The sequence below is a fragment of the Hemitrygon akajei genome, chromosome 12 (genome assembly GCF_048418815.1).
Source record: "Hemitrygon akajei chromosome 12, sHemAka1.3, whole genome shotgun sequence".
Lineage (NCBI taxonomy): Eukaryota > Metazoa > Chordata > Chondrichthyes > Myliobatiformes > Dasyatidae > Hemitrygon > Hemitrygon akajei.
This window is the reverse complement of record NC_133135.1, coordinates 89,653,969-89,666,447: the sequence shown is the minus strand read 5'-3', so window position 1 is coordinate 89,666,447 and position 12,479 is coordinate 89,653,969. Positions and strand designations below refer to the sequence as shown.

Below are 12,479 nucleotides of genomic sequence, written 5' to 3'. Positions count from 1 at the left end.
CACCTGAGCTTCAAGCTCATCCGCCTTATTTCTGACACTTCGTGCATTCAGATATAGAATTTTTAGCCCATTTCTCCTCTCTCTGTTTAAATCGCTGCCTATCGTGCTTAACCCAGCTCCCCGAACTCCCTTTGGGCTATACGCCCCTTGAATTTTGTTGTCCTTTCTAAATTTACTTATTCTTTCAGCTCATTTAACTCCCTGTTCCGTCAGACCATCCCTCTGTACATGTGTCCTCCTTATCACTTGTTCCGCCTCACCTTTCTCTACTACACACTTAATATTCCGGAACCGTGTAGTCCCCACCTGTCATTTATTCTTCATCTCGCTATCCTCTCTCGCATTCTGGATCCCTGCCCCCTGCAAATTTAGTTTAATCCCCCCTGAGAAGCACTAGCAAACTTTCCTGCAAGAATGTTAGTACCGCTCCAGTTCAGGTGTAAACCGTCCCGTCAGAACAGATCCCACCTTCCCTGGAACAAAGCCCAATTATCTAAAAACCTGAAGCCCTCCCTCCTGCACCATCCTCACCATCCTTGAGCGTCCTATGGACTCAGACCCCAAGATCCCTCTGATCCTCTACACTGCCAAGAGTCTTACCATTAATACTATATTCTGCCATCATATTTGACCTACCAAAATGAACAACCTCACACTTATCTGTGTTGAACTCCATCTGCCACTTCTCAGCCCAGTTTTGTCCCACTGTAACCTCTGACAGCCCTCCACACTATCCACAACACCTCCAAACTTTGTGTCATCAGAAAACTTGCTAACCCATCCCTCCACTTCCTCATCCAGGTCATTTATAAAAGTCACAAAGAGTAAGGATCCCAAAACAGATTCCTGAGGCACACCACTGGTCACTGACCTCCATGCAGAATATGACCCATCTACAACCACTCTTTGCCTTTTGTGGGCAAGCCAGTTCTGGATCCACAAAGCAATGTCCCCTTGGATCCCATGCCTCCTTACTTTCTCAATAAGCCTTGTATGGGGTACCTTATCAAATGGCTTGCTGAAATCCATATACACTACATTTACTGCTCTTCCCCCTTGGAAGTTTTCATGTTTTATTGGCTTACAACAATGAATCACAGTGGATTTAATTTGGCTTTTTTGACACTGATAAACAGAAAAATAGCTGTTGTGTCAAAATGAAAACAAATCTCTATAAAGTGATCTAAATTAATTACAAATATACAATGCAAAATAATTGATTACGTAAGTATTTACCCCCTTCAAGTTAGTATTTAGTAGATGCACCTTTGGCAGCAAATATAGTCTTTAGTCTGTGTGGATTGATCTCTATCAACTTTGCACATCTGAACACTACAGATTGCATATGAATCATGAGTCCAGTCACAAATTCTCAATTGGATTGAGGTCTGGACTCTGACTTGGCCATTCCTGGACATTAACTTTGTAGTTTTTAAACTACAGTATTCCTGTATAGTTTTGGCTTTATGCTTGGGGTCATTAACTTGCTTGAAAACATCTTCTCCCAAATTTCAGTTCTCTTGCAGACTGCATCAGGTTTTCCTCCAGGATTTCCCTATATTTTGCTGCATTCATTTTATCCTCTACCTTCACAAGCCTTCCTGGGCCTACTGCAGTGAAGCATCCCCACAGCATGATGCAGCTACCACCATGCTTCACGGTAGGGATGGTGTGTTTTTGACGATGTGCGATCTTTGATTTACGCCAAACATAGCGTTTAGTCTGATGGCCAAAAAACTCAATTTTTGTTTAATCAGATCATAGAATCTTCCAGCTGACTTCAGAGTCTCCCACATGTCATCTGGCAAACTCTAGCTGAGATTTCATGTGAGTTTTTTTCAACAGTGGCTTTCTCTTTGCCACTCTCCCATAAAGTTGTGACTGGTGAGGCACCCGGGCAACAGCTGTCTGCATAGTTTCTCCTATCTCAGTCAGTGAAGCTTTCAACTCCTCCAGAGTTGTCATAAGTCTCTTGATGGCCTTCCTCACTAGTCCCCTTCTTACACGGTCACTCAGTTTTTGAGGACGGCCTGCTCTAGGCAGATTTACAGCTGTACCATATTCTTCTCATTTCTTGATGATTGACTTAACTGTACATAAAGGGATATTCAGTGAGTTGGAAATTTTCATGTATCCATCTCCTGAGTTGTGCTTTTCAATAACCTTATCACAGCGTTGTTTTGAGTGTTCTTTTGTCTTCATGGTGTAGTTTTTGCCAGGATACTGACTCACCAGCAGTTGGACCTTCCAGATACAGGTGTATTTTTACTACAATCAATTGAAACACCTTGACTACACACAAGTCTCCAAAAACAGATATTCATTTAACTAATTATGTGACTTCTAAAAGCAACTGGCTGCAGCGATGATGATCTGGTGTGTCATATTAAAGGTGGGCGGGGGGGGGGGAATACTCATACAATCAACTATTTTGTGTTTTATATTTGTAGTTAATTTAGATCACTCTGTAGAGACCTGCTTCTGCTTTGACACAAAAGAGTCTTTTTCTGTTGATAAGTATCAAGAAAGCCAAATTAAATTCACTGTGATTCAATGTTGTAAAACAATAAAACATGAAAACTTCTGGGGGGTGGGGAGGTGAATACTTTTTATAGGCATTATAAATAACCAAAAAAATGATACTTGTTCATTTATTTTTTGAGTAAAATGATAAAAGATAGTGCAAATTTTAGACCTTCCAAAATCAGATTAGAATAAACTATTATTTGTTGTGATAAGTTTTCTTTTGCCAGATACATTGCTCGGTGTAGAATTCATCTGTCCAAGTGGGCCTAATAGATGTAAGATGGGAGTGCTATGATTAATTTCAAAATTGGGAGGTGGTATTTCCATTATTCTGTGGTTTCCACTGCTCTCACATCAGACAAAGGAACCAGGCTCTGTTGCTGCAGAACCAAGGTGGGAAGATGGAGCTAAACTTCAAATCAGCCATGTTAAGTTTGAAAGGCTGAATAAAAGACTTACCATCCTTCCAATTCAGCTCCCACCCCATCTTCTGACAGCCACCACTATCTTCCGCTAACCAACCATATGGAAGTGCTAACTGTTGCCTGGATTAAGCTAGTTGGACAGGTGCCGGTTAACAGGTGGTGCTGATGGAAGCTGAATAGGAATCAAGAGGCCAGGAAGTAGATGAAAAACTTACTTTAGTTCTCCTGTATTTCTTTCTAGGTCGCTGGAGTAACTCCTACAAACTACCTTACAACTGGATTGGGACGGGCCATGTGGTGTATCATGGGGCTTTCTACTATAACAGAGCCTTCACACGTAACATCATCAAATATGACCTGAGGCAAAGGTACGTGGCAGCTTGGAGCCTGGTGCATGACGTGGTGTATGACGAGGCCACTCCCTGGAGGTGGAAGGGCCACTCTAATATAGACTTTGCCATTGATGAAAATGGTCTTTGGATTATCTACCCAGCCATCGATGATGTGGGCTCCTTGCAAGAAGTCATCATCATCAGCAGGCTCAACACTGTTGACTTGTCCATCCAGAAGGAGACCACCTGGAGGACTGGCCTGAGGAAGAACTTTTATGGAAACTGCTTTATAGTTTGCGGGGTGCTGTATGCAGTGGACAGCTACAACAAGAAGCATGCTAACATTTCATATGCCTTTGACACTCACACAAACACCCAGATCAATCCAAGGCTGCCATTTATCAACGAGTATTCATACACCACTCAAATTGACTATAACCCCAAAGAGCGCATCCTGTATGCATGGGACAAAGGCCATCAGGTCACGTATGGTATCACATTCGCTTATTAGAATGAAAAACCCATAGACACTTGATGAGCTTCCAGCACTTGGCTTTATAAAAGAAATATAAGGGGATTGATGTTCTTATATTAATTAACAGGTTGTAGATCAATCTGTTTTGTGATAATGTAATCAAAGTAACCTGCTTTAAGAGAGACAGAAATACAGACACACAAATGGCCTTCCTTTATCCTGTGCTTTATACAATAATTGCACACCTTGCATGTCATGACTGAGAGAACCAAGATGCCTACCAGTCTTTCTTGCTGAGTTTCAAATGGATCATTCCTCCTGCTCAAATTTGCCATACATCTGACTGACAAACTTGCATGTTCCTCTGGCACCGGTAACTTTGCCGTGAAGAAACCAGCCTCTCTGCCCATATCTCTGCACTTTGAACAGATCTTCATGCTACCTTTGGGAATAATCACAGGGATGATTCAGTTCCACAGGTCCAATTATGTTTTATAATTTCTAAATTGTGAAACAGCTGCTTTAAGCATCTTAATCTCATGCCTTGATAGATGGCATAACAACAAATAGTATAATGTTTCACTATCTTCTCAAGGACAAATAGCTGATCTCTATATCCAAGCATTCTGTATTGTAGATTATCTCCTCCATGACTGAAAGGTATGAATTATTGAAATATGTGTTGCACCTTACATTCACCAATTAGAAATGACTGCTTCCTGTGGTGTTTAATATTAGTGATCATGTGTTTTATAATTCACAAGTAATTTTCCATCATTTAGGTTTTGCAAATAAATTGGATAACAAGCTTATCTTACACTTTCTCGGTGGGAATATTTAGTTATTTAGTGTAGACCAGTAAAAATAAAAACTGTAGATCGCTAGTGTCTGAAACTGTCAGCAATACAATGTAATACGTGCAGTTAATGATTCTGATATTAATCATCTTGGAGATATGGAATCTTAAACCACTTTGGAAAGAAAATAATGACATGTTGTGCAGGTGCTTCTTTACAAAATGCCCTGCAGGTTATGACATGAATGACTGATTCAGAGCAGACTGTTTGGTTTGCTGGGACCATCAGCAACCTGGAGCAATTAGAATATGATATAATTAATGCTGCTGACATCCATTAGACTTCCCATTTATGGCTAAATTTCCGTGTTCGCCAAGGTGATGGACCACAGCGTCTTTCTACTTTATATCCTGAGGGTGAGGACAGGACTTTCCAAAGCCAAACATAAAATAAATACAGTAGAAATTTGCACTCTAATTCCCTCTTGGTTATCAATCATAAAAGGAAAAAAAATCCCTTGAGGCATTCTTACTGAGTTTCAAAATGTTTATTCCTTCTTAAAGTTGGTGTGTCTTTGCCAACAAAACCCACATGCTTCTTTTACATCAGTTGCCTTGCAGAGATGAATCCAACCTCAGTAAAAGACCTCCCCTTGTCACAGTGCCATAACGGTAAACTTGTGGGCTCCCACAGTAAAAATCCAATTCAGGATTAAATTAAATTAATAATTAAAACTTGTTCTGTGGTTCTACTCGGAAATTGGTTGACATTTTCCTGAAATTATGTAGGAAACTTAGTCACAGCAGAAGTTCCCAAGCCTTTTACTGAAGACTTCGTGGGGGTGGAGAGGCAGGAACTGGACTGAACTCAGGTCCTGGAACCATGAGAACAAGCCAGCAGCCAATTTCCCACCCCTGCCTCCATTCTGCACTGGTGGCACATTTCTCAGCAACACACAGACACAGGCAAGGCACATCATAGCTTCCTGTAAATATTGGTTATTCTATTTGCTTTTGGAAAGAGGTTATTGTCAATATAACCACTAAATACCTCTAAAAGGGACTGCACTGGCACGTGGAACTTGTGGCACTGTTAAACTCCAAAATCTTCAACAACCGATAAGACCTATCTTGCTCTATAAGATCAGGATGAATTGGACATACAGACTTATGAAGAGATTTTGTGGGAGAAGTGGGGAAGGGGTGTAGTAACTTTTTACTCTTCTCACCTTTTTACAGAGGTACATAATGTCATAAGGAACATATTTTTGGGAGTATATAATATCTTGGTAAAAATAAACGAATACTGTCTTTGTTAGCAGTATGCATCACGATGTAACTACAGATAAATAGAAGTGTTTTATTGGTTATTGAGTATTGAAATTCTATGACTCTTTAACGTAATAGTTGTGAGCTAATTAGAATGTTCTATGGGAATAAAATAAATTGACAAAATGTTAATGAAATTTTAAATAATCTTATCCATTATGATTAAATCAGGTTTCTGCTTGATACATGAAATGAATCAGTGATTGCTTTAAGATATAAATTGAACAAAATATTTCACTCAGATAAAATGAACTCATCATAACAATAGATTGTTAAATCATTATTAGTGACAGGTCAGGTACCACAGGATTGGAGATTGCTTATGTTTTGCTGTTTAAGAAAGGCTCTAAAAATAAACCAGGAAATTATAGGCCGGTGAGCCTGACATCAGTAGTAGGAAAGTCATTGGAAGGTATTCTAAGGGACAGGATGTATGAGTATTTGGATAGACGTGGACTGGTTAAGGATAGTCAGCGTGGTATTATGCATGGTAGGTCATGATGGGTAGGTCATATGGTGGGTAAATTAATGGAAAGTATTCTTAGAGATAGTATTTATAATTATCTGGATAGACAGGATCTGATTAGGAGTAGCCAGCATGGATTTATGCGTGGAAGGTCATGTTTGACAAACCTTATTGAATTTTTTGAAGTAGTTACGAGGAATGTTGATGAGGGTAAGGCAGTGGATGTAGTCTATATGGACTTCAGCAAGGCCTTTGACAAAGTTCCACATGGAAGGTTAGTTAAGAAGGTTCAGTCGTTAGGTATTAATGCTGGAGTAATAAAATGGATTCAACAGTGGCTAGATGGGAGATGCCAGAGAGTAGTGGTGGATAATTGTTTATCGGGATGGAGGCCGGTGACTAGCGGGGTGCCTCAGGGATCTGTTTTGAGCCCAATGTTGTTTGTAATATACATAAATGATCTGGATGATGGGGTGGTAAATTGGATTAGTAAGTATGCTGATGATATTAAGGTAGGAGGTATTGTGGATAATGAGGTGGGTTTTCAAAGCTTGCAGGGAGATTTATGCCAGTTAGAAGAATGGGCTGAATGCTGGCAGATGGAGTTTAATGCTGAGAAGTGTGAGGTTCTACATTTTGGCAGGAATAATCCAAATAGAACATACAGGGTAAATGGTAGGGCATTGAGGAATGCAGTGGAACAGAGAGATCTAGGAATAACAGTGCATAGTTCCCTGAAGGTGGAGTCTCATGTAGATAGGGTGGTGAAGAAGGCTTTTGGAACGCTGGCCTTTATAAATCAGAGCATTGAGTACAGAAGTTGGGATGTAATGTTAAAATTGTACAAGGCATTGGTAAGGCCAAATTTGGAATATTGTGTACAGTTCTGGTCACCGAATTATAGGAAAGATATCAATAAATTAGAGAGAGTGCAGAGATGATTTACTAGGATGTTACCTGGGTTTCAGCACTTAAGTTACAGAGAAAGGTTGAACAAGTTAGGTCTCTATTCATTGGAGCGTAGAAGGTTGAGGGGGGATTTGATCGAGGTATTTAAAATGTTGAGAGGGATAGATAGAGTTGACGTGAATAGGCTGTTTCCATTGAGAGTAGGGGAGATTCAAACGAGAGGACATGATTTGAGAGTTAGGGGGCAAAAGTTTAAGGGAAACACGAGGGGGTATTTCTTTACTCAGAGAGTGATAGCTGTGTGGAATGAGCTTCCTGTAGAAGTAGTAGAGGCCAGTTCAGTTGTGTCATTTAAGGTAAAATTGGATAGGTATATGGACAGGAAAGGAGTGGAGGGTTATGGGCTGAGTGCGGGTAGGTGGGACTAGGTGAGATTAAGAGTTCGGCATGGACTAGGAGGGCCGGAATGGCCTATTTCCGAGCTGTGATTGTTACATGGTTATATGTCTAACCAATCTTATAGAGTATTTTGAGGAAGTTACCAGGAAATTTGTTGATGGCAAGGCAAGTGGATGTTGTCTGCATGGACTTCAGCAAGACATTTGACAAGGTCCCATATAGGGGGTTGGTCAAAAAGGTTCAGTTGCTCGGCATTCAAGATGAGGTAGTACATTGGATTAGACATTGGCTTTATGGGAGAAGCAAGAGAGTGGTAGTAGATGGTTGGCTGTCTGACTGGAAGCCTGCAACTAATGGAGTGTTGCAGGGATCGGTACTGGGCCCATTGTTGTTTGTCGTCTACATGTGGTCAACTGGGTTAGCAAATTTGCAAATGACACCAAAATTGGGGGTGTAGTGGACAGCAAGGGAGACTATCAGGGCTTGCAGCAGAATCTGGACCAGCTGGACAAATGGGCTAAAAAATAGCAGATGCAAGTTATGACATAGTGAAAGGTAGGACAAAGGGATCTGAGAATACAGGTCCATAATTCATTGAAAGTGGCAGCACAGGTAGATAGGATTGCAAAGAAAGCTTTTGGCACATTGGCCTTCCTAAATCAAAGTATTGAGTACAGGAGATGGGGTGTTACATTGAAGTTGTATAAGACATCGGTGAGACCTAATGTAGAGTATTGTAAACACGAGGAAATCTGCAGATGCTGGAAATTCAAACAACACACACAAAATGCTGGTGGAACACAGCAGGCCAGGCAGCATCTATAGGAAGAAGAACTGTCGACACTTCGGGCCGGGTCCTGACGAAGGGTCTCGGCCCGAAATGTCGACAGTGCTTCTTCCTATAAATGCTGCCTGGCCTGCTGTGTTCCACCAGCATTTTGTGTGTGTGGAGTATTGTATGCAGTTTTGGTCTTCTACCTATAGGAAAGATGTAAATAAGGTTGAAAGAGTACAGAGAAAATTTGTAAGGATGTTGCTGGGACTGGAGGATCTGAGTGAAGGATAGACTGAATAGGACTATATTCCTTGGAACATAGAAGATTGAGGGGAGATTTGATAGAGGTGTTCAAAATCGTGAGGGGTATAGATAGGGTAGATGCAAACAGGCTTTTTCCACTGAGGTTGGGTGGGAATATAACCAGAGGTCATTGGTTAAGGGCGAAAGGAGAAAAGTTTAAGGAGAACATGAGGGGAAACTTCTTCACTCAGAGGGTTGTGTGAGTGTAGAATGAGCTGCCAGTGCAAGTGGTGCATGCTAGCTCCATTTCAACATTTATGAGGTTTGGATAGGTATATGGATGGTAGGGGTATGGAGGGCTCTGGTCCTGGTGCATGGGAGTAGGCAGTTTAAATGGTTCAGCATGGACTAGCCCTGTATCTGTGCTGTACATCTCTATGATGCTAAGGGTTCAGCTTACCATCACCTTCTCAAGAGCAAGGGTTAGGTACTGAACACTAGAAATGACAATTTTGTCCACATTCTGTAAACAAATAAAACAGGAAAACAGGAAAAGATGAATGTAAATATTTGTTCATGAAATTCCAAAGAGAGTGGTATAGGGAACATTAATTTTCTTTTCAGAATCCAGACCTCATCATTGTTTCATAGTCAGTAGAATTTTGCTGCTGACTTTGTTAAAAGTGTGGCCAACGTAGTGGTTGTCAGCAGGTAGGTGTGAGAAGAAGGAGCTAATCCACTCAATTCAAATAAAAAAATATAACTTTTTATCAGTATTTTCTTGATCAAGAGCTCCTTTTAATTTTGTTAGTTACCTGAATTATCTGGGTTCCAATCACCTTGATATTTGTCAGTGCTGCAGTTTCAGCTCATTGGTCATCTACTTCCTTCAAAGAGATGGTCAATCAAATTGCCCCTGCATGCAATGAGGAGAGGACATGAACTATTTGGAAGAATATTACCGATACCATAGTTAGCAATAGCAGTTGCAAATGTCTTACTGCATTCTATCCCTTAAGGATCTTATTAAGTGTGATAAAAATTATGAACACATATGATGTTGGGCCTATTAGCCTTTTCTATTACTGTATAATAAATCTGACAATTGAAATGTGAGTCTAATTCTAGTGTAGTATTATTCTCCAGACATTTGTAAGAAGTACAGTGCTGTGCAAAAGTCTTAGGCGGATATATATAGTTAGGGTATCTGAGACTTTTGCATAGTTCTGTAGTAATTTTATGTATTGCACTAAACTGCTGCTGCAAAAGAAAAGCAAATTTCATGACATATGAATGATGATAAACATGATTCTGATATGGGTCTCTATTGTGGACTGAGAGTGGGAAGGAGGCAGGGAGAGGAGAATCATGGTTGCAAAAAGGGGATGGGAAAGGGAAGCATCAGAAAGGCATTCTGTAATGATCAATAAATGAATTGCTTGGAATCAAATGACCTTGCCTAGTGTCTCAGGGCTGGGTGTGTCTGCATTCGCACCATCCCCCACCCCAGCAATTCTTCTCTGCCATCTGTCCCACACCCCTCCATGGCACTCTGGCCATTCCCAACATCTTTCACTCTCACCTGATTTACAAACTTGCTCCCCACTCCATGTTGACAGGTACTGTACTGTGCAAAAGTCTTAGGCACCCTAGGTATATAAATGTGCTTCGCACTTTTGCACACTGTACTTGTAATTATTTAATGTTTTTAATGCCCTGAAAAAAAAGTTTTATTGCCTGTTCCAAGAAATGAGAACCGAAATCTCTGTTATGTTCCTGCATGATGACTGCATCCAATTAATTCTTCCTTCAGCTCTAGCCTTTTACCCACCTGCTATTTTTGCCTTTAAAGTAGGTTAACAATCCTACCGTGTTAAAATTTTTAAGTCCTTTTATTAAAAGTAGGCTATTAAACTTGAAGGTAGGGCTATTGTCTCTTCAAATTTAGCCAGGATGATACAGCTATATTTATATTGATGTAAACAACAATATTGAAGACAATGAAGATGAGGCAGGATACTACAATGCAGAAGCTGAGATAACAGATAAATATAATTTTGATATTTTTTAAACTGTTACACTTTATCTGAGCAGTTTACTGTTGTAATCACCATTTGAAGGCATCAAATTACTGGGACAAAATTCCTGGTACAATAACTAAAATCACAATCACAAGAAAATCTGCAGATGCCAGAAATCCCAAGCAACACACACAAAATATTGGAAGTCAATATTTTGTGCAAGTTGCAATAAATGATATGCTTTCTTACCTAGGTCACTAGTTATACTGAATTTTCATAAGCTGGGAATAAGTTAAAATAGTTTAGTTAAGAGGCAAGCTCTAATCTTAAGAAACACCAGCTGAATCCCAATAACTGAATACAGCGGGCAAAATTCCTTCTTAAAATTCAGTACCGGTAATAATTAAGAGAAAGGGTGGTGGGAATCATTTAAAAAATGTATTGTTTGTTTTTATAGAAATTTAAAATACATACTATTTTTCTAAATTTTGTTGTTTACATTTCTGGTAAATTTCAATTAGTTTGGATGACAATTTTAATGATATCCTCAATGCAATTTCAAAGTCAAAGTAAATTTATGATCGAAATATCTATGTCACCGTAGACTACCTTGAGATTTATTTTCTTGCAAGCATTTATATGAAAATAAAGAAATACAATCTAGTTTATGAAAAACTATACATAAGCAAAGACTAACAAACAATGTGAAGAAAACAAGTAATTTTGAGAACATATATTGCAGAGTCCTTGAAATGAGTCCATTGGTGGTGGAATCAGTTCAGTATTGGGGTGAGTGAAGTTATCCACTCAGGTTCAGGTGCCTGATGGTTGAAGGGTAACAACTGTTCCTGAATCTGGTACTGTGGGACCTAAGGCTGCTGTAGCTTCTTCCTGATGGCAGCAGTGAGAAGAGAGCATTGCCCGGATGGGTGGGGGTTATTGATGATAGATGCCACTTCCTTGTGGCAGCACTCTTTGTAAATGCGCTCATTAGTAGAGAGGACTCTATGGGGCTGTATCAACCATTTTCTGTAGACATTTCTGTTCCGGGGCACTAGTGTTTCCATACCAGGCTGTGATACAACTGGTTAAGATGCTCTTCACTGTCCATCCACAGAAGTTTGTCGAAGTTTTAGAGGACATGCTGAAATTCACAGAAATATAATCTGTAATTGATTCTCTCAGCACAAAGTGAATAAGCTGTACTTCTGAACAAAGTATAAAATTATAAACATACTTTAGTCACAGCTGAAACCATTTAATGGAAGTTGTACGTTTAGAAAGTTTCATATAAAATATCCTGCAGCAATACATTACACTAACTGCACAAACATCTTTCTTTGAAATGTAAAAAATATCAACCTATTTTGATCTTAATAATTGGGCTTTCTAATTAAAAGTCACATATTGAGTTGTAGTAATGGGTAACTGGGTTCATTACCTATTTTGTATCATTGTTTCATAATATGTTTCACTGTGATACAACACATGTATTTTTGAGAGATTGCTAGAGGCACTTCATTGCAAATAAGTTCATATGTAGACTGAGTTGGACAGAATCTAATGTTAGTCTATTTATAAATTTGTGAAGTGTCAAGGAACAGGTCCTTCAGCCCATGGAATCCATACCAACTTTCAACCAACAATTTACTCTAATCCCACACAAATCTCATGTTTTTCTCTCCACATCTGTGATATACAGAGGCAAGTATATGAGTAACTGGGGATCCCCTTGCACACCAACCATTCCAGTAATTTTGTGGCATGCTGCTCTTTTGCACCA

At 39.7% G+C, this 12,479-nt stretch overlaps 1 protein-coding gene across 2 annotated transcripts in view; it reads left to right on the top strand.

Moving 5' to 3' along the window:
* Nucleotides 1-12,479, top strand: part of LOC140737279 (olfactomedin-like protein 2B) — a 103,644-nt gene that overhangs the window by 68,228 nt on the left and 22,937 nt on the right. The window contains exon 8 of one of the 2 annotated variants that reach the window (XM_073063647.1): nt 3,193-4,577. The exons of the other annotated variant lie outside the window; for it this stretch is intronic. Within the exon in view, the coding sequence (XP_072919748.1) occupies nt 3,193-3,794 (602 nt within the window). The 3' untranslated portion in view covers nt 3,795-4,577. Of the gene's footprint in view, nt 1-3,192; nt 4,578-12,479 lie in introns of those variants that run through there. 2 annotated transcript variants of the gene reach the window in all.